The 22,198-nt window shown below is 39.7% G+C and overlaps 2 protein-coding genes across 12 annotated transcripts in view; both read right to left on the bottom strand.

The window, feature by feature from the left end:
- The window catches only part of trp (transient receptor potential), a 95,291-nt gene extending 86,684 nt beyond the window's left edge, over positions 1-8,607 (bottom strand). Inside the window, exons 1-3 of one of the 11 annotated variants that reach the window (XM_073959563.1) lie at positions 8,372-8,561; positions 882-953; positions 497-784 (exon numbers count right to left, since the gene is read on the bottom strand). In XM_073959563.1, the coding sequence (XP_073815664.1) occupies positions 497-630 (134 nt within the window). In that variant the 5' untranslated portion in view covers positions 631-784; positions 882-953; positions 8,372-8,561. Of the gene's footprint in view, positions 1-496; positions 848-881; positions 954-8,328 lie in introns of those variants that run through there. The other 10 variants (XM_073959560.1, XM_073959565.1, XM_073959555.1 and 7 more) reach the window with 10 other exon arrangements.
- A 6,451-nt stretch (positions 8,608-15,058) lies between these two features.
- LOC141388901 (uncharacterized) lies at positions 15,059-16,383 on the bottom strand. The gene is made up of 2 exons (XM_073959568.1): positions 16,272-16,383; positions 15,059-16,172 (listed from the first exon to the last, which is right to left on the bottom strand). The coding sequence occupies exons 1-2, from the start codon at positions 16,317-16,319 to the stop codon at positions 15,126-15,128; spliced, it is 1,095 nt and encodes a 364-aa protein (XP_073815669.1). The 5' UTR covers positions 16,320-16,383; the 3' UTR covers positions 15,059-15,125.
- Positions 16,384-22,198: the final 5,815 nt, after the last annotated feature.

A 22,198-nucleotide genomic window follows, 5' to 3' on the forward strand; every position in this document is an offset into this window, starting at 1 on the left:
TAAATTGAGTCATGAATTTTGTCCAAACTTTGTACCACTTGGAGAGAAGTTTTTCATTGCTGTAATACTCAGGAAATGTAAGCAGCATTATACTGATTGAACCGCAGACCTTCTGAGTGCAAGGCGGACGTGCTTACCACGGTGGCTCCCTTTTTGGTTGTTTATGTTTCATTCTCTACACGCAGAAAAACAAATCAGCAAGCATATAATGTGTTTGGAGGCAAACATAAAATATGTTTGGATCCAAACATATTATATGTTTGCAACAGTCCCTAATATAACTTATGTATGGATCCAAACATATTTTTGTTATAATATGTTTGCTGCAAAATATGTTAGAGAGGACGTTTTTTTTCCTCCGTGTAAATGTTCGTACGAACCCGCAGCGCGTATACATTATGTCAGTACTTATACGTACTCAGTGGGATATGAAATTAGAATATAAAATGTCATTACATTCATACTTAAATATTGCTCATACATAGGTTTAACTTACGTTCTAACACCAGCAAGATCACCACGTTCAGCAGCCAAAATAAACGATTTTTCGATATCCGTTAAAATATACTCCTCCGAAAATTGGATATTGTAATTTTCCTCCTTTTCTCCTTTCTCTGGGTCAGTAGCCATTTTGTTGTTGTTTCGTTTAACGCTTTCCTTTTATTACTATTTTGTCTTTCTTAATTACTTTGAAAGACTAGGCTCCTCACCTCTCTTTCGATTATAGGTTATTTTTCTTAACGATTTGCACTTTTCTTTATTTATTTTTGTTCTTTGTTTGTTTCTTAAAAGAATTACACAGATAACAGACTTGATCGGCAAAATGTAAATATCAATTTATGTAAATCTAGTAAACATTAGTTATTTCTGGGACCATTTACCGTACTTAATTTGTCCGATAGTCTCTGACCAGAATACCATTGACTTAAAATTACTGATCGTTGGTTATGAACCTAAAAGTAACTGATATCGTTCCGTACACACGAACATAGTCGTTGACCAATTGCAATTGGTCAATTGTTGGGGGTTAGGTTACCTGAAGTGCATATTTACAAATTGGCATGGGTCATCACTCACTCTCAAAAATTTTGGACCCACCCAAAAGTGACAGGTTCAACAAGCCCTACCCAAATCTTCAATGGACGATATTGTTAATGTCATCCGAAAAGCAAAGTCTATCCATCTTTCTATATTTCTTCATCGTAATTCTACCAAGTTAATCACATCTGAAATCCATGTTTTTCCCAAGGCATCTGATGTTGGTTTGGATAAAGAAATTCTGGGAAAACGATCCCCACTGAAGAAGACACTGCTGATGAAATACCTAAAGTCAGACAAAAATGTAGATGTGAATGGAACGGGACTAGTAACTGAATGGGAAAAAATTCTTCGAACCAAACCAAAAAATCCCGAAAGCAGGGAACTGAAATTGGCGGAAAAACTGTAAGGTCAATGGAAGTATTAAAACATCGGCACTATAACAAGCAAATCGTGGGCAATGTATGATGGGATCCACAATTGGTTCAGTAACACAAAATTATCCCGAGTCGGTTCAGATTGTGAGCAACTTTTGTTACACGAACCCGAGCCCTGAGAAATAAATAAAAATAAATTATAGGGATTTAGACACGTCTGATGTAATTTTGTTGACTGACCAACAAATGATTTATTAGCGAAACGCTAAGGCCTGAAACACATCCAGCATTTGGATCGTTCCACACTTTTTGTAACTCCAAACAAAACATCATAGTCTTGTATTCCGAAAGAAAGGGTGCTTCTAGAGACACTTTCTGAAAGAAAGTCCTGAATAAAAAAGGGTGATGAACGTTCTTCTATTCTAAAGACCCTTTCTGAAAGAACGGGTGCTTCTATAGACCCTTCTGAAAGTGTGCTTCTATAGACCCTTTCTGAAAGAACAGGAGCTTCTATAGAACCTTTCTGAAAAACAGGTGTTTCTATAGACCCTTAAAGAACAGGTGTTTCCATAGACCCTTTCTGAAAGAACAGGGGCTTCTATAGACCTTTCTGGAAGAACAGGTGCTTCTATAGACTCTTTCTGGAAGAACTGGTGCTTCTATAGACCCTTTCTGAAAGAATAGGTGCTTCTTAAGACCCTTTCTGAAAGAACAGGTGCTTCTATAGACCATTTCTTAAAGAGCAGGTGTTCTATAGACCCTTTCCGAAAACAGGTGATTCTATAGACCCTTTCTGAAACAACAGATGCTTCTATAGACCCTTTCTGGAAGAACAGGTGCTTCTATAGGCCCTTTCTGGAAAAAACAGGTGCTTCTATATACCCTTTCTGAAAGAACAGGTGCTTTCATTAACCCTTTCTGAAAGAACAGGTGCTTCTATAGACTTTTTCTGAAAGAACAGGTGCTTCTATAGACCCTTTCTGAAAGAACAGGTGCTTCTACAGACACTTTCTGAAAAACAGGTGCTTCTACGGACCCTTTCTGAATGAATAGGTGCTTCATTAGGCCCTTTCTAAAAGAAGAGGTGCTTCTATAGACCCTTTCTGGGAGAACAGGTGCTTCTATAGACCCTTTCTGAAAGAATAGGTGCTTCTTAAGACCCTTTCTGAAAGAAGAGGTGATTCTATAGACCCTTTCTGGGAAAACAGGTGCTTCTATAGACCCTTTCTGAAAGAATAGGTGCTTCTTAAGACCCTTTCTGAAAGAATAGGTGCTTCTTAAGACCCTTTCTGAAAGAACAGGTACTTCTATAGACCCTTTTTAAAGAACAGGTGCTTCTATAGACCCTTTCTGAAAGAACAGGTGCTTCTGCAGACACTTTCTGAAAAAACAGGTGCTTCTACAGACCCTTTCTGAATGAATAGGTGCTTCGTTAGACCCTTTCTAAAAGAACAGGTGCTTCTATAGACCCTTTCTGGAAGAACAGGTGCTTCTATAGAACCTTTCTGAAAGAATAGGTGCTTCTTAATACCCTTTCAGAAAGAACAGGTGCTTCTACAGACCATTTCTTAAGGAGCAGGTGTTCTATATATCATTTCTTAAGGAGAAAGTGTTCTATAGACACTTTCCGAAAACAGATGCTTCCATAGACCCTTTCTGAAAGAACAGGGGCTTCTATAGACCTTTCTGGAAGAACTGGTGCTTCTATAGACTCTTTCTGAAAGAACTGGTGCTTCTATAGACCCTTTCTGAAAAAACAGGTGCTTCTATATACCCTTTCGTAAAGAACAGGTGCTTCCATAGGCCCTTTCTTAAAAAGCAGGTGCTTCCATTGACCCTTTCTGAAAGAACATGGGCTTCTATAGACCCTTTCTAAAATAACAGGTGCTTCTACAGACGCGTTCTGAAAAAACAGGTGCTTCTATAGACCCTTTCTGAAAGAACAGGTGCTTCTACATACACTTTCTGAAGGAACGTGTGCTTCCATAGACCCTTTCTGAAATAACAGGTGCTTCTACACACTCTTTCTGAAAGAACAGGGGCTTCAATAGACCCATTTCTTAAGGAGCAGGTGTTCTATATACCATTTCTTAAGGAGAAAGTGTTCTATAGACACTTTCCGAAAATAGATGCTTCCATAGACCCTTTCTGAAAGAACAGGGGCTTCTATAGACCTTTCTGGAAGAACTGGTGCTTCTATAGACTCTTTCTGAAAGAACTGGTGCTTCTATAGACCCTTTCTGAAAAAACAGGTGCTTCTATATACCCTTTCGTAAAGAAAAGGTGCTTCCATAGGCCCTTTCTTAAAAAGCAGGTGCTTCCATTGACTCTTTCTGAAAGAACATGGGCTTCTATAGACCCTTTCTAAAATAACAGGTGCTTCTACAGACGCGTTCTGAAAAAACAGGTGCTTCTATAGACCCTTTCTGAAAGAACAGGTGCTTCTACATACACTTTCTGAAGGAACGTGTGCTTCCATAGACCCTTTCTGAAATAACAGGTGCTTCTACACACTCTTTCTGAAAGAACAGGGGCTTCAATAGACCCATTCTCAAAGAACAGGGGCTTCTAAAGACTCTTTCTGAAAGAACATGTGCTTCCATAGACCCTTTCTGAAGGAACAGGTACTTTCATATACCCCATCTGAAAGAACAGTTGGTTCTGTAGACCTTTTTAGAAAGAATAGGTGCTTCTATAGACCCTTTCTGAAAGAACAGGCGTTTCTATAGACCCTTTCTTAAAGAAATGGTGCTTCCACAGACCCTTTATGAAAAAACAGGTGCTTCCATAGACCCTTTCTCAAAGGAGAAGTGCTTCTATAGACCCTTTCTGAAAGAACAGATGCTTCTACAGATCCTTTCTGAAGGAACAGGTGCTTCCATAGACCCTTTCTGAATGAATAGGTGCTTCATTAGACCCTTTCTAAAAGAACAGGTGCTTCTATAGACCCTTCCTGGGAGAACAAGTGCTTCTATAGGCCCTTTCTGAAAGAATAGGTGCTTCGTAAGACCCTTTCTGAAAGAACAGGTGCTTCTATAGACCATTTCTTAAAGAGCAGGTGTTCTATAGACCCTTTCCGAAAACAGGTGATTCTATAGACCCTTTCTGAAACAACAGATGCTTCTATAGACCCTTTCTGGAAGAACAGGTGCTTCTATAGGCCCTTTCTGGAAAAAACAGGTGCTTCTATAGACCCTTTCTGAAAGAACAGGTGCTTTCATTAACCCTTTCTGAAAGAACAGGTGCTTCTATAGACTTTTTCTGAAAGAACAGGTGCTTCTATAGACCCTTTCTGAAAGAACAGGTGCTTCTACAGACACTTTCTGAAAAACAGGTGCTTCTACGGACCCTTTCTGAATGAATAGGTGCTTCATTAGGCCCTTTCTAAAAGAAGAGGTGCTTCTATAGACCCTTTCTGGGAGAACAGGTGCTTCTATAGACCCTTTCTGAAAGAATTGGTGCTTCTTAAGACCCTTTCTGAAAGAACAGGTGCTTCTATAGACCCTTTTTTAAAGAACAGGTGCTTCTATAGACCCTTTCTGAAAGAACAGGTGCTTCTGCAGACACTTTCTGAAAAAACAGGTGCTTCTACAGACCCTTTCTGAATGAATAGGTGCTTCGTTAGACCCTTTCTAAAAGAACAGGTGCTTCCATAGACCCTTTCTGGAAGAACAGGTGCTTCTATAGACCCTTTCTGAAAGAATAGGTGCTTCTTAATACCCTTTCAGAAAGAACAGGTGCTTCTACAGACCATTTCTTAAGGAGCAGGTGTTCTATATACCATTTCTTAAGGAGAAAGTGTTCTATAGACACTTTTCTGAAATAACAGGTGCTTCTACACACTCTTTCTGAAAGAACAGGGGCTTCAATAGTCCCATTTCTTAAGGAGCAGGTGTTCTATATACCATTTCTTAAGGAGAAAGTGTTCTATAGACACTTTCCGAAAATAGATGCTTCCATAGACCGTTTCTGAAAGAACAGGGGCTTCAATAGACCTTTCTGGAAGAACTGGTGCTTCTATAGACTCTTTCTGAAAGAACTGGTGCTTCTATAGACCCTTTCTGAAAAAACAGGTGCTTCTATATACCCTTTCGTAAAGAAAAGGTGCTTCCATAGGCCCTTTCTTAAAAAGCAGGTGCTTCCATTGACTCTTTCTGAAAGAACATAGATAGACCCTTTCTGGGAGAACAGGTGCTTCTATAGACCCTTTCTGAAAGAATTGGTGCTTCTTAAGACCCTTTCTGAAAGAACAGGTGCTTCTATAGACCCTTTTTTAAAGAACAGGTGCTTCTATAGACCCTTTCTTAAAGAAATGGTGCTTCCACAGACCCTTTATGAAAAAACAGGTGCTTCCATAGACCCTTTCTCAAAGGAGAAGTGCTTCTATAGACCCTTTCTGAAAGAACAGGCGCTTTTACAGACCCTTTTTGAAAGAACATGTGCTTCCATAGACCCTTTCTGAAGGAACAGGTGCTTCAATAGACCCTTTTTGAATGAACAGATGCTTCTATAGACCCTTTCTGAAAGAACTGGTGCTTCTATAGACCCTTTCTTAAAGAAAGGTTGTTTATATAAGCCCTTTCTGAAAAAATGGCGCTTCTATAGACCAGTACTGAAATAAAGCGTGCTTCTATAGATCCCTACTGAAATATAATGTGCTTCTATAGACCATTCCTGAAACAAGTTTCAAGGACTATTAACTGCATTCCAAGTTTTCCTTATACTAAAGATCCTTCACTCCCACGGCGGCGTGTACTTCGACACCAACATTACTCTCGAATCCGGAAAAGAAGGATGTTGGAAAGGCTATTACATTCAACTGTTTGATAGTGATAGATCCGAAGAGGTACGGATGTTATTTTATCCGGCAATTTATAAAGCACCCCGATGGTGATAGGGCGAAGAGAAGTGTGCTGCGCCGTATAAGAGTCCTCTCAGTCGAGTAGGTATCACAACAATTTACGATGAGCGATATTGCAGATCTCATCCGAAACGCGAAATAATGCAAAGCGTTGAGCCCACACGGAAACTCACTGGTAGAGCTTAAGCATCTGGATGAACCCGGAGCTGAGTATTTGCCATTTGAGTGAAAAGTTGGGAGGGTGGTCTTGCAACTGAAGCCAGGCAAGGACACCACCTGAGGCAAATCGTACATCAAATCTAGAAGCACTACTCCCCTCATAACCAGAATCCATTTCCCACTTGCACAACAGCATTACAAGGCATACCCACACAGATCAGCCAAGGACTGAACCAGAACTGCCCATGCGACCGAACATTTGTGGCGACTGTTGACCCATCGAAGGCCTTCGATACCATAAACCATGCCAGGCTGAAACTTTGGACAATCAACTATGTGTGTGAACACCAGCCGTTTGTGGAACTCAGAAATAAGATACCTAAGAAACGTAGAGTGAAACAGGGATTCCCCAAAGCGGGGTAAATACCCGGAACTGTTTAACCTCTGAAATTTCACAATCTCCAGGCATCATATAGATCGTATGTGTTGATTACATATATGATAGGATATGCACTGAGTGCAGTTCTTTCATCTGAGGAATATGAAAATATCCGCAGCAGAGCCAAATCGTACACCAAATCTAGAAGCACTACTCCCCCATGATGAGAATCCATTTCCCACTTGCACAACAGCATTACAAGCCATACCCACATACGTATGTATATCAGCCAAGAACTGAACCAGAAAAGGCCATGCGACCTAACAGTTGTGGCGACACTTGACCTATCGATACCAGCAACAATGCCAGGCTGAAACGTTGGATAATCAACTATGTGTGTGGACTCCAGCCGTTTGTGGAACCTAAGACCCGTAGGGTGAAACATGGATTCCCCAAGGCGGGGTAATATACCCGCAACTGTTTAACCTCTGAAATTTCACACCTTCCAGACATCATAGAGATCGCATGCATCGATTACATACATATATGATAGGATAAATATCTAAATAGCTGAGTTAGTGCAGTTCTTTCATCTGAGGAATATGAAAATATCCGCCACTACATCCACTGTCACAGTGGTCGACACCTGGACGGCTGAAATGAGGCTTCCCGTAAACATATTGGTCTAAGAAGTAGGAACAGGGTACTCAAATCGTTGAACAGCAGCACTTGGCGTGCTGACACGCTGATTCTAGTGATCTTTTAATGGAGAGACAACAATTATTCCGATACATAACCATTATAACTGGCATCTTTATTATGATGTAGTGGACCCAGCCACCCAGTCATGTCAGGAACAATATTCATAATCTTATAAAAGTGGGATACAACGTTATTAGAGTGCGCCGCTACATTAACACGCATTAAATCCCACAATGTAAATGTCGTTCATAGAGTGCATCCAACATTCATTGCAGCAGAAGAACACCATCTGTCCCCACAAATTAGTGTGGTTTTGTTTCAATGAGGTTCATGATATCGGACTTTTAGGCATATTCGTTCAGAAAAAAATGTTGTATTAATAATTTTGTTGCTCATATGTCCAAAATATATTTATAATCATGCTAAAACATGCATAAAGGGTTTCATTTCCATTTTCAATAAAACTAATTTCGGTCCAATCAAAATCTTTCAGTTTGAATTTAAAAATGTGCGGAAGAATTTGCCACAAGGAGTTCCCAGGATCTGTTGAGAAGCTGTTAAGGTTTTATTTAACAAGCAGGATCTAGTCGATGACAAAATAAAAAAACTTATAATGGAATCCAGGATAACAGCATTGTTTTTTTTTTAATTTTCACATCACACTAAAAATATTCTTCACAGTCCAAACAAAAACTTCACTAAAAGTCCTTCAAGAAGAAATATTGTCTTATGCAGTCCACAGCACTTTTATGGTTTCATCAGAAAATTTTTTCAATTGTGTAATCATTTCATTTCAGATTCTTTTGTTTTACATTTTTGTTGTTCACTTTTATTTTATTAAATTTTGGTAGACACCTTCAGGGGTGGATATCCTTGAATGTTGTATCCTCTTGGAGGGTCTACAAAGTCATTAAATTATTCTTGGACTGAAATTCCATTTTGACAAAATCCTTTTTTAATTTTCTTTTTTATTTATTTTTTTCTTTCAACTTTGGAATTGCATTTTCCACCACGATGGTTACTCTTTAAGAGTTCGCGAAGAACTATTCAATTTTTGCCACAACACCTTGGTATATGCCATTAATTACATTAGCATTAGCTATGAAATCGGTCATTGGAATATTTGAAAAAGAAGAAGAAGCAAAGGAATATTGCAAAAAATTGCAAAAAAAAAACAAAGAAAAAGAAACAAGAAAAACATGGAAAAAATGCCACTTGTATTAAATGCCGGTCACATTTTTTCTCGCCTGCCCCAGTGTTATCATCTCCAAGTGACCTCTCACTTTTAATCTATTACAATTTTTAGCATAGTATTTAAGAAGCTCTGCTGCCAATTGCCTCCAATTGGAATTCGAAAATGCCAATGCTTCTTGGTTTGTTGTTACCTTGTCGAGAGTCACACACAACACGTGAACCCATATGTCGTGCAAAGACCAATGGACTGCTGACTGACTGCTTGTCTACCAGCCTCGATAGTCTGTTTGTTAGCCAAAGATTGATTGAAACCTTAGAAGTATTTTGTGTATTTTCTATTTTGATATTTTTGCACGTTTCAGGAAATCTCCGGCACTTGCACTTTTTTAACTGAAACAAACAAAAGGAAAATGGGTGCAACGCTTGTTTTGTGACTGCTAAGCGACGAAATGTTTGTGGGTCTAATAATTGACTTGGTGTCATTTGGTTTCCATAATTGGTAGAAAATCTAATATTTAATAACATCACGTTTATTCAATTCGGAAATTTACGTAGCAAATAATAATTAGATTTGCAGGTACATAAAGAGAGGAAAGACTAGATAAAAGTCAGTTTTTTTATTTCATACGGGCAAAATGTGCCTCATCGAAATAATGGTTTTAGACCCCAAGTATGTTTGACGAAATGTGTTTCAGACAATTTGGAGTCGATTTAGCAATGTCCCTACGTCTGTCTGTCTGGCTGGCCGGTGCGCACGATAACTCTCAAACGGATAAGCCGATTTGGTCTAAAATTTGGCTATCGTAATATTTTGTCCAAACTTAGTTTAAGTTCGAAGATGGGCCATATCGGTCTACTCCTTCAGGTACCTCCCCCCCAAAAGTTCGAAAATGTTCGGAAAATTTGTGCGCACGATAACTCTTGAAGGGAGTAACCGATTCGGTCCATACTTTGCACATCGTGAAATGTGTACCAGACAAAGAAAAGGTTTCAATATGGACTCAATCGCTCCACTTCTTCGGGTACATGCCACACAAAATTTCGGAAAAGTTCAGTTTAGGACCTGCTCTCGGATCGTTTTGATTTTTGTTTTAGCAGCTTGTATTTGCTGCGCCCATTACGAAGGTACAAGTTTTATCTGGAGCAAGTCCATACTTCTTGAGAAAATAGCAAGAAAGTTGTAAAAATCTCCTGTGGCACAAGTGTGGGGGTTGGAGCGCACAATAACTCTCGAACGGATCTGCCGATTCGGTCCAAAATTTGGCCTTCGTATTATTTTGTCCAAACATAGTTTAAGATAAGCCATATCGGTCCACTCATTCAGGTACCTCCCCCACAAAAGTTCAAATTTTTCGGAAAAATTGTGCACACGATAACTCTTGAAGGGAGTGACCGATGTATTCCATACTTTGCACATCCTAATATATCTACCAGATATAGATCAGGTTCGAATGTGGACTATATTTGTCTACTCCCTCTGGTATCTCTCACACAAAATTTCGGATAAGTTCACTTTAAGACCTGCTCTCGAATCACTTTGTTTTTTGTTGAAGCGATTTGCATTCGCTACCTCCATTACTACGGCAAAATTTTTTTCAGGGGCAAGTACATATTTCTTGGGAAAACAGCCCGAAAGCTGTAAAAACCCCTATGTAATCATATGTGGCGGTCGGAGAGCACGATTACTCTCGAACTGTTCAACCGATTTGTGCCCATAATTTCTAGCCCTAGGTAACCGGGTAGGTTGCTACCTATTAGTTATCTTTACCTACGCGTTTCGTAATTTCTACGTGCCATTTACCGAGGGGGGGTAAATTTTGAAAACATGTGGTAACACTGGTGATTTTTATTCATGATTTCGTGAAAACATTGCCACATATAAGTGTTTATCAATTTTTAACACATTGGCAACCATCAACCAGGCAAAATCATTGGTGTAAGTAACACGGCCGTTTTCGACCCGGTAACGTTACCTATGGATTGAAATTATGAAATTTTGCTTACACGGGGGATATCTATGAACTCATAGATAACTACGCGTAGAAATTACGGGCATTGGTCCAATGTTTCGTCTTCGTCATATTATATCCAACCTTAGTTTCATGGGGCAATACCGGTCCACAAATTCCGGTACTTCTCCACAATATTTAAAAAATTTCGCTAAAATGCTAGGACGATATCACTTGAATGGGGCAACCATTTTGGTCCAAACTTTGGATCTCTTATATTTTGTCAAAATTTAGTTTAACTTCTAAAATGGCCCATATCGGTCCTCTCTAAGGGTACCTCCCCCACAAAAGTTCAACATTTGTGTCTTAGTGCAGTTAATTCCTAATCCACATTTTTGTCGGTAAGTTCAAATGTCCAAAAAAGGGCTACAAAATTCTGAAGAGACCTTAAATACATTCGATCTGTCCGTAAGTGAAAGTTTCACTTTACATTGGCTGAGGGTATATATCTGTCGGCAAAGCCGACTGACACTTCTTTACTTGTTTCATAGTAAGCTGCTCTTTTCTAGGAAAGGGTTACTAACCCGACGCCCAAACCCACGTTTTTAACGTTCTTATGGGTGAACGCGCGGCACATGTTAGCTCACTACCTTTAACGGGCGTTAAAGGTAGCTCACCAGGTGACACCACGGGGGTCAGTCAGTGTTCACTTGAGATGAAAGAGGGACAAAGATAGATCCTGGGCTTTGCCATGTTAAAACCGGTCAGGACCGTTCCTTGCTATCTTTCATCCCCTACGTCACCCACAAAACTTCTCCATCAAAAATTGTCAACATAGGTAATGATTTAGTACAGCCCCCATATAACGGTACCAATCGATTTTAGGTATTTTGAGAATTATAGCTATATTTTTAACCGAGCTACCTGTTATTTGCCATTTGGGGTTGCCAGTGGTCAAAAAAATTTTTATCAAAAATTGTCAATATATATTCTGGTATAGCCCCCATATATTTGTACTTCCCGAGTTCATTAATTTCTTAAGTTCTAGCTTAATTTGTTATCCGATCTACTTGTAATTTGACATTTGTGGTTACCAGAGGTCTGTGTTTTGGCATTACACTCATATGACAGTACCTTACGAATTTGAGGTTCCTAGTGATTACAAAACATCTTTACCAATACTTATTAACATAGGTCCATGTTTTTCAACATAAAATATATCCCGGAATGCCTGCTTTGGGCTCCCTTTGCCGCTGGCAGGGAGAACTTCGAACCATGAATTTATTCAGTTTGCGAGATTCGCATTCACCACATGTCAACACCGGTGAAATGTATTGTATCATCTCCGTTTGCAATTTTCTTAAACATGGCAAGGGTTCAGAGAATTTACCAATCACCGCTTCAGAGATTTTTCCCAATCCAACTGCTACCCTCGGTTAACTGAGAACATTTTCCGTAACACGATCACAAATGCAGGCGCTCGCCTGCTCAGCCGCTCCTGCTAGTCAAATACCGGAATTTGGACCAAATTGCCCAGTACAGGTGACCAGACTACCAAATGAGTGTTATGAGCTTGTCGCACGAACCCCGAAACCCCAAGAGTTACAGAATTTACTCATGAAGTGAACAGGCTAGTCAAAGAGCATAAGCGGAAAAGTTTCTAGATCACATGAAGCATTGAGTAAATTTTGGACATCGGTTAAATCACTCTCGAATCCAGAAAAGAAGGGTGATAGAACCGCTGTTACTTTCAACGGCGTGACAGTGACTGATCCGCAGAGGTGTGCGTGTTATTTAAAACGGCAATTTATAGAGAACCCTGAGAGTTATGGGGGAGGTACCACCACAATTTACGATAACGATGTTGCAAATATCTTCCGAAACGTGAAATCATCCAAATCCTTGAGTCTTCATGGATTTTCAATGGTAATGCTTAAACAACTAAATTAATGCCAAGTGTCCTCAATATATCGCTAGCCACCCATCTTGCCCACAAGCTTGGAAAGTTGGCAGGTTGGTCCAGGTAAAAATGCCAGCAGAGACGAATGGTCGAAGACCTTTGATACCGTCAAGCGTGTCAAGTTTTTCGAGGACATAGAAAAACGTCCCTCCATCCGTTTTTGAAACGATCGATAACTCTATATGTGATCGCTAGTCATTTGTGAAATTCAAAAAAATAAGGTCAAATATCCGTATAGTGAAACGGTAGTTCTTAAATTCTACCTTTCTGTAATTCCACACACTCCAGACGACATTGATGTCGTAATGTATGTATGTATGTATGTATGTGAATGATGGATCCTATCGTCAATGACATACGTGATAGATTAAGTATCTGCATAGCTGACTTGGTGCCGTTATCCCATCTGGGGAATATGAGAATATTCGCTGCTAAATACGCGGCCATTTAAAACATTGGTCGATGGTGTTTTAATTTCGATCCTTAACTATCTCTAGGTATTGGGTGCAATGTTCGATAATATTCGGGTAAGCCACAGCTATTTGCGACAATAGAAGTAGAAACAAGCAAATGGTGTGCTGACAAAGAAACCTTGTAGAGCTCTTACAAATCAATACGTCGTTCTTCGACAAAGTGGGAGAACATTTAAACCTGTCAGAATTCCACTATGACGACTGTAACAGGCTCCCCCCTCATGACACCAGTGGACCATCATGATGAGGATATGAATATTTTACCGGTGCATCAACACAACGAGATCTTATACCTGCTTGGATGTAATCGCCGTTAGCATCCTTGCCTCAACCTTGAGGAAAGGATTTTCCCACCAAGGCACATTGGGGAGATCTTCATGACCTAGAGGGAGGGCGGTCCAAACGTATGAACGAGAAACTCTAGATCAGTGAGCCTATCAGGCAGCTTTGGATATCATACACACTGATACAGATGCACATATAGTACAAAGACTCGAAGACCTCTGCATACGAATCGTACTTAAGCGCCGCAATTCCTATTGGACCCGAATTGATGGCAAGATGGAAGGAATTTTAATTTAATTTTTAGGGGGGATTTTCTATCTATAGAAGATCTCTTCGAGAGGTTTTCTATCTATAGAGGACCTCATAGAGGGTCTTCTGTCCATAGAAGCCTCTTGGAGGGTCTACCGAAGACTACCGACTACCGAAGACCTCCTCGAGGGGTCTTCTATCTATAGAAGTCTTCTTTGAGGTTTATTTTCTCTACACAGCACCACTTCTATCTTTAGAGGGCCACTTGGAGGGGGGTATTCTATCTATAAAGGACCACTTGGAGTGGGGTATTCTATCAATAGAAGACTTCGTGGAGAGGTTTTCTGTGTATAGAGTACCCCTTGGAGGGCTCTCATATCTACAGTAGACCTCTTGGAGGGTCTTCTATCTATAGAGGCCCTCTTGGAGGGGTCTTTTATCTGTAAAAGACCTTTGGGAGGCATCCTTACCTCAAGCTTTAGGAAAGGATTTCCCCACCAAGGCACATTGGGAGCGATTTTCATGATCTGGAGGGAGGGCGGTACAAACGTATAAACGAGTGAGCCTATCAGGCAGACCTGGATATCATACACACCAATACAGTTGTACATATCGACGCCTCCAAACAATAGTATGCTAAGTCGACTTAGCATGTTTTCAAGTTCTTTACATTTTTATATTTAACGTCCTTTAACATAAATTCAGTCAAATTTTGGTAATGATCGGACAATCCGCACAGAAGTTATAAACAAATATTTACTTAGCATAGTACTGAAGTCACAGAAATTTCCAAAATTTTAGAGCTTGTCCTGCAAAACTCGCTTTTCAGAATTAGCAAACTATTATTTGGAGGTGTCGAACGTCCTTTAACTTAAATTCTGTCTAATTTTGGTAATGATCGGTCAATCCGAACAGAAGTTATAAACAAATATTGACTTAGCATAGTACTGAAGTTCAAAAAAATGTCCAAACTTTGAGAGCTTCTCCTGCAAAACTCACTTTTTAGACTTAGCATACTATTATTTGGAGGTGTCGATATAGTACAAAGACTCGGAGACTTCTGCAGACGAATTCTATTTAAGATTCAGATGATGCAGCTCCTCAATTCCTATTGGACCCGAATTGATGGCAAGATGGAAAGATAATTTTCGATAGGGTCTTATGTTGAAAAATGTTAATTATAATTTAATTTTTGGGGGGGATCTTCTATCTATGGAAGTCCTCTTGGTGAGGTTTTCTATCTATACTATGTGTTAGTAAATCAGAGTTGTATTATAAGACAAATTAATTACCGATGCCTATATAGGATAAAAGAAGTTGTCTCGCAAAGCTTTTAACTGTCACGCGATCCTTAGGTAAAAAAATAACATCAAGGTGTTTTCAATTAAACATCCCACAAACATCCCAGAACGCATAACGGAAACTTCTGTAATTACAAAATAAAACTTATAAAACTTTATTTTAATTCATTAAATTACAAAATCTAATCAACATAATTTTTAAGGCATTTCAAAACTTTCGTTACTATCTTCGCCACTTTCAGGATCGGGATATAACTCAGGAATACGTGTTGAATCTTCGGGATCCAAGAAACCATAATCATTTGTTGAGTCATCGACGAACATAATGCATTCGGTGACATTGGCCACAGACTGGACAACAAATGGTACCCGATCCACAAATGTGGTACCACAATCATAGACATGCACCGCTGCCTCAGGCATCTTTTCAATGACTTCACCGATAACATGATTTGCTTGACGCAATGTCGAACCAACACTCCACAGAATCTTTTTCGTACTCAAAAGCATCGAAACAATTTTACCCATAATCGTGTTTTTGCTGGCCACCTTTTTATAGACCGAAGCCAAATCCAAGATGGTCTTCCTAACCACTTTGACGGTATCATAGGTTTCATGTTGAATCTTGACAATCATTTTGGTGGCAAAGACATAACAATCAGCACCCTCATAAACATGATGCAGCGATGCATTCAATTGTGGCACATGGGAATAGGTACAGTAGGCGGCCCTTCCTACACGACCGGCAATATTGTACATGGTGCCCAAGGCATTCAATATGGCCATAATGATTTTGGGTTTATTGATCTTCAGCAAGGTACTTTCCACTTGCAGAGCCTGTCTAACCAAGTCTTTGAGATTCTCTTGGGTCTCATCCAAGGTATCCTGGAGAATTGATTGTATATCCAAGAACTCATTCACCTGATCTTCAGTCATTTGACTAAAATCGGGAGTACCCATTATTTCTTCAACGGTTGGCAGTGATGTGTCATAGACTGTGGTGGCTTCCTCCTGCATTAGGCTGGCAAATTGTTCATGGAAATCTTTAATAGTGGCTTCATAGATTTCGGCAAACTTGGCATCAACTTTGTTGCCATCCTTTTGGGATTCTTCAATAATGAAATCATATTGGCGTTGCAGTTCTTCGAACAGTGGACGTAGGGCGTTGATTTCTTCACGTTTCAAATCGTGATTGTCATCTAACATGCCAACAATTTCCTTAAAAGCAAAGGCGGAGTGGGTAAGCTACAAAAAAAGGGGAAAAATCATAGAAATTAGTCGGAAGAGCAATATAATTCGCCGACGAAAATGTTTCCTAGATTTTTTTTTCGGAAAACTACTTACACATATTAATGTCACCAGAAGAAGAAACAGCCCTTTGCCAAATTGCATATTTTATTTTACGTTCCACCTATCTTTGGATCCGCACACCTTAAAGAATTTTAGCCAACTATTTTGGCCGATTAGATTTCAATTGGGAGCAAACTCTTCGATTTTTAATAACCTGTTGATAGACTAAAAATTTTTTTTTTATAAATTCCTTATCACGCTGCCACCACCCATTGGGAGTAATAAAACAAAAACAGAATCAATATCGCTATTATTGCTCGTTATCTTAGCTTAGATTAGCTTAATTTGGTTTAATCTGAACATTAACAGTAGTACTTGTGTGAATAATGTTATCGCTGTAGTTTTACTTTTTCCAAACACCAATATTCTCAATTGATAAGCTAATAAGTTGTTTTGTATTGCTGTTGCGGGAGTTAAAATAACACTTCCGTTACGGAAGTAAATCATATTCAACTATTGTCTTCTGCATTCAATTTTTATACCCTCAGACTTTAGGCTAAAGAGGGTATTTACACTTTGATACGACCAAAAATGTGCCTCATCGAAATAATGGTTTTACACCCCAAGTATGTTTGTACGAAATGTGTTTCAGACAATTTGGAGTTGATTTAGCAATGTTTGTCCGTCTGTCTGTCTGGCTGGCTGGCTGGTGCGCACGATAACTCTCGAACGGATCAACCGATTCGGTCCAAAATTTGGCTTTCGTAATATTTTATCCAAACTTAGTTTAAGTTCGAAGATGGGTTATATCGGTCCACTCCTTTCGGTACCTCCCCCACAAAAGTTCGGAAATGTTCGGAAAATTTGTGCGCACGATAACTCTTGGAGGAAGTAACCGATTTGGTTCATACTTTGTACATCGTAAAATTTCTACCAGACGTAGATGAGGTTCCAATATTGACTCAATCGGTTCACTCCTTCGGGTACCTCCCACACAAAATTTTGGAAAAGTTCAGATTAGAACCTGCTCTCGAATCGCTTTGATTTTTGTTGTAGCAACTTGTATTCACGTCCACCCCCATACAACGGTAAAAGTTTTATCATGGGCAAGTCCATACTTCCTGAGAAAATAGCCTGAAAGTTAAAAAAAACCGTATAACACCGGAGCGCAAGATAACTATCGAACGATCTGCATATTCGGTCTAAACTTTGGCCTTCGTAATATTTTGTTCAAATTAGTTTAAGTTCGAAGATAAGCCATATCGGTCCACTCCTACTTTACACACCCCAATATATCTACCAGATATAGATCAGGTTCAAATATGTACTATATTTGTGCACTCCTTCGGGTACCCCCCACACAAAATTTTGTATAAGTTCACTTTAAGACCAGCTCTCGAATCACTTTGATTTTTGTTGAAGCAACTTGCATTCGCTGCCTCAATTAGGCAGTAAAAGTTTTTTCAGGGGCGAGTCCATACTTCATGAGAAAACAGCTCGAAAGTTAAAAAAAAAAAAACCCTATGGCACCATATGTAGTGGCTGGAGAGCTCGAACCGAATACTGCGTTCGTCCACACTTTGGATATTGTAATATTTCTTCGAATATAAAATGAAATTCGAATGTGGTGCTTATAGGTCCACTCCTTCCGGTACCCCCCCCCCCCACAAAAGTGCGAAAATATTCGCTAAAATGGTACGGACGATTTCTCATAGACGTAGCAACCGATTTGGTCCAAACTTTGGATCTCTAAATATTGTCGAAACTTAGTTTATGTTCAAATTTGGGCCCTATCTGTCCAATCCTTGCCATTATCACCCACACAAATGTTCAACAGTTTTGTGTGGTAGGAGGATCCTTGGGACATTTTTTACCGAAGGTTTTCTTAGTGGCCCTGTTTACAGCGACATTATGTTTTTGGTAGGCTAGTGCGATAAAAAACCCTATCTATCCTTTAATCCTATCCATACTTTTGTCAGTTCATACGCCCAAAATGTTGAAAACCCCCCAAAATACATAATTTTTTTTTTGTTTTTGGGAAAAAAGTTTTTCAATCCACACAGGCTGAGGGTATATCTCTGTCGGCGAAGCCGGCTGATACTTTTTTACTCGTTCACATTTATTTCTAGACCAAATTCCATCACATATTCCAAATTTCATCAAAATTGGACATATATAGCGTGTTTCGTTCATCAAATATCTAAAGTCGGCTGATAATATTATGGGAGATATATCCAAATCTGAACCGATTTCGATATTCACATCGTTGTAAAGATGATACTGTATACTTTCCTGGCCAGGTTTTGCTACCGATATACCTCTTACAGAAGAGAGATATTCGCTTTGAAATAAAACGTCGGCCTTTTCTCCAAATACGTTTTTTTTAATATTCCGAACCCTGAATAATATCCGATCATTACTAAAATCAATAGGTTTCTTCCTCTGTGGGACACCCATTAACACCCAAAATTTCGTGACGATCCAATCAAAATTGCGACGTGTAGCGTGATTAGAAAAAAATTAAAAAAAGATTTTGAAGATTTTGATCATTTGTTGACCGATCTGTCCGTAATTTTTCATTAGAAGTTCCCAGTGGTCACAACAAAACTTCTCCACTAAAAATTGTCAACATATGTAGGTATCCACTTTGAATTGTGCTGTTCCATTCCCTGAAAATGATGTATTCCGCAATTTAAATGCAATGGCTTCCGAGATAAAGTCGAGGAAGTAATGAACTTTATGAGTCAGAAGGATATCATGGTCGCGGCGGACCTGAAAACCAAGCTCAAAAACAAGTGAGCAAAGGCTATAGTCGGGACGGGGCCGACCATGTGATACCCTACACCACTACCCCTGTGCATAAGCTTTTCACTGGTAAACATTTCTTTTAGGGAATATAAAGCGACTACCACCAAAAATAATATGCCTCTTTGTCTCTGGGACCCCCATAAGCAACCAAAATTTCGTGACCATCCGATCAAAATTACGACCTGTAGCTTGATTGCAAAAAAATGGAAGAATTGGATGCATTACCGACTATTGTGGTATCTCCCTTGTTTGACCACCTTCGCCAACCTGCTTTACACCAATATAAAGGTAATATTTTCTTCTTCCATTGACAGGCTTTGTCGTTGGAATACCCCTACTAGAAGCCAATATATTCACAAAGAATAAAACTTTGAATTTGTCTCCAAATGAGTTCTCCTCATTCCGACCCCTAAATATTATCCGGCTATAACCAAAATCAATAGGCTTCTTCCTATGTGGGACCCGCATCAACTCCGAAAAAATTCGTGACGATCCGATTAAAATTGCGACCTGTAGCGTGATTACAAACAAATCGGAAAATGGGATGCATTACCGACTATTGCGATATCTCTGTTGTTTGAGCAGCTACGACAACCTACTTTACATCGTTGTAAAGGTGATATTTTCTAGAAACAGAGATATTGGCTTTGAAATAAAACGTTGACCTTTTCTCCAAATAAGTTTTTGCCCATTCCGACCCTTGAATATTATCCGACCATCATTAAAATCAGTAGGCTTCTTCATCTGTGAGACCTCCATTAACCCTGAAATTTTCGTGACGATCCGATCAATATTGCGACCTGTAGCGTGATTTCCAAAAAAATAGAAAAATGGGATGTATTACCGACTATTGCGATATCTCCGTTATTTGGTTACCTACGCCGACCTAGTTTGCATCATTGTAAAGACGGGATCTTCTACTTTCATAATCAGGCTTTGCTTTTGGAAAATTTTCAACCAAAGCTGTGATATTTGTCAATATAATTAAAATCGCAAAAATGAAAATTGGGGTTTTATTTGCTACTATTGCGATATCTTCGTTGTTTGATCACCTACGAACACCTACTTTACATCATTAGAAAGATGATATTTTCTGCTTTCTTTGTCAGGTTTTGCTTTTGGTATACCCCATATTGAAGCTGAGATATTGGCTTTGGAAAAAACGTTGTCTTTTTATCCACCTAAGTTTTTTGCCCTTTCCGACCCCTAAGTATTATCCGACCATCACCAAAATCAATAGGCTTCTTCCCCTCCGGGACCCCCATCAACATCCAAAATTTCGTGACGATCCGATCAAAATTGCGGCCTGTAGCGTGATTACAAGGTTTAGATGGACAGACGGACAAACGGACTGACGGACGGACACACATAGCCAGATCGACTCAGCTCGTCGAGACATTCATTTTGATATATATAAGTATGGGTCTACGACCATTATTTCGATGCGTTACAAACTTTTTGGCCAAAACCAACTTATAATACCCTCCCCACATAGTGGTGTAGGGTATAATAACTACAGCTTTTAATGTACTGAGGAAGGATCGCAGCAGAAGTGGAGGTGTGGGTACCAGCTTTCCTGTTGCACCAGTTTGAGCCTGGCTCTAATAACCCGTATCGGTCCTAGGTAATGATCAGACCTCTTCGTTTTGCATGGTCAGTGAGGACACCACAGGCAAAATTACCGGAGCCTGGCTCTAATGACCAGTATATTCGGTCCTAGGTAATGATCAGACCTCTACGTTTTGCACGGCCAGTGAGGACATCACATGCAAAATTAAAATAGAGTGTCATAATTCGCCAGACACCTGGCAACACGTCGTTTCTTTTTTTATGTTAGAACATCTCCAGCAGATCGGCCAACATCATGTGCACTGAACGCCATACTTTCATCAATCATGTGAAACCTCACTGGCCTAGTTTTAGAGAGTTCACCAATCTCTTGTTCAGAGACATGCCTAACCATTCTGATGTTCGGGTAGCAGGAAAAATGTTCAGAGCTGCAGCCGCTCGCAATATATATACCTGTCGGCCGAATACCTGAAGTAAGACCACATTTCCCAGCAGTGTTGGCGGGACAAATAAGCGTGACGAGCTTCGTCGAGCCAATCCAAGCGACTCCAGAGTTAGAGAGCTGGGACTGGAAGTTAATAGGTCGGTCGCTAAGCACAAACGGAACAAGTGGCAAGATCGTCTGAATAGTTTCAACTTTGGAGGCGACAATGTTTAAGTCCGTCACGTTAGGCGACGTTATGCTTACTGATCCGAAGTGGTGCGTCCCACTGACAGGGCAACGAGAAGAGTACTACTTATTAGATCTCTTCCCACCGAGGAGGAACCGCCGCAATTTACAATGGATGATTGCAAATGCCTTTAGGAACGCTAAATCATCCGAAGTGTTAGGTTCTAACGGTATCTCATGGTAATGTTGAAACAGCTGGATAAGCTGGGAGATGAGTATCTAACCAAAGTTCCCAATCTGTCGCTAGTCGTGCACGAAGTCTGGAAAATGGTTTCCGCTATGAAGCCAGACAAAGGTGAATCGTGCAGACAGATTTCGCGTTTGTCGAACGTAGCAAATACTCTTGAGACTTTACGCCTACTCAGCATCAGAAATAGTTATGAAGTTGCCAATCATTAGCTTGGGTTCCGTAAGCCGCACAGCACTACAACAGCGATGCCCGCCATATCCACACATATTAGTCGAGGACTCAATCAGAGCAAGCCGAGTGATAGGACAGTGTTGGTGGCGCTCGATTTATAAAAAGCCTTTGATACTGTCAAACACTCGAGACTGTTTGAGGACATTCAGCAGACTACTCTCCGGCTAAGTTCAAAACTTTCGATAATCAATTATATGCGTAGACTCTAGTCGTATGTGGATTTCAGCAACAAGAAGTCAAAGCACCGTCGGGTGCCTTAACTTATATAATTTGAGGAAGCCTGAAGTCCTATTTGACCGATCTAACCATCTTTTTCCACTCGAGAAATATCCAAATATCCGCATAATTTTCTTGTTAACTCCCAATTGCCTTTGCCCATTTTCTTCTGTATTTTTCACTTGGGTTTCCGCGAAAAGTATTAAAACAAAAAAAGGTTCCTTAGAAGTCACCAGAAATGTATGTTCCTCATTCCTCACGATATGTACGTATTTTAAAATTAAAACAATTTCCATA

This window comes from Musca autumnalis, unplaced genomic scaffold, assembly GCF_047663935.1.
Source record: "Musca autumnalis isolate F117 unplaced genomic scaffold, ASM4766393v1 scaffold_1, whole genome shotgun sequence".
NCBI classification, from domain to species: domain Eukaryota; kingdom Metazoa; phylum Arthropoda; class Insecta; order Diptera; family Muscidae; genus Musca; species Musca autumnalis.

Bases quoted from the DNA above. Each gene is read 5' to 3' on its own strand.
- LOC141388901 (XM_073959568.1), bottom strand. From the start codon at position 16,319: ATGCAATTTGGCAAAGGGCTGTTTCTTCTTCTGGTGACATTAATATGT. The intron at 16,173-16,271 runs GTAAGTAGTTTT...CTTTTTTTGTAG, and splicing joins TTCTGGTGACATTAATATGT to CTTACCCACTCCGCCTTTGC.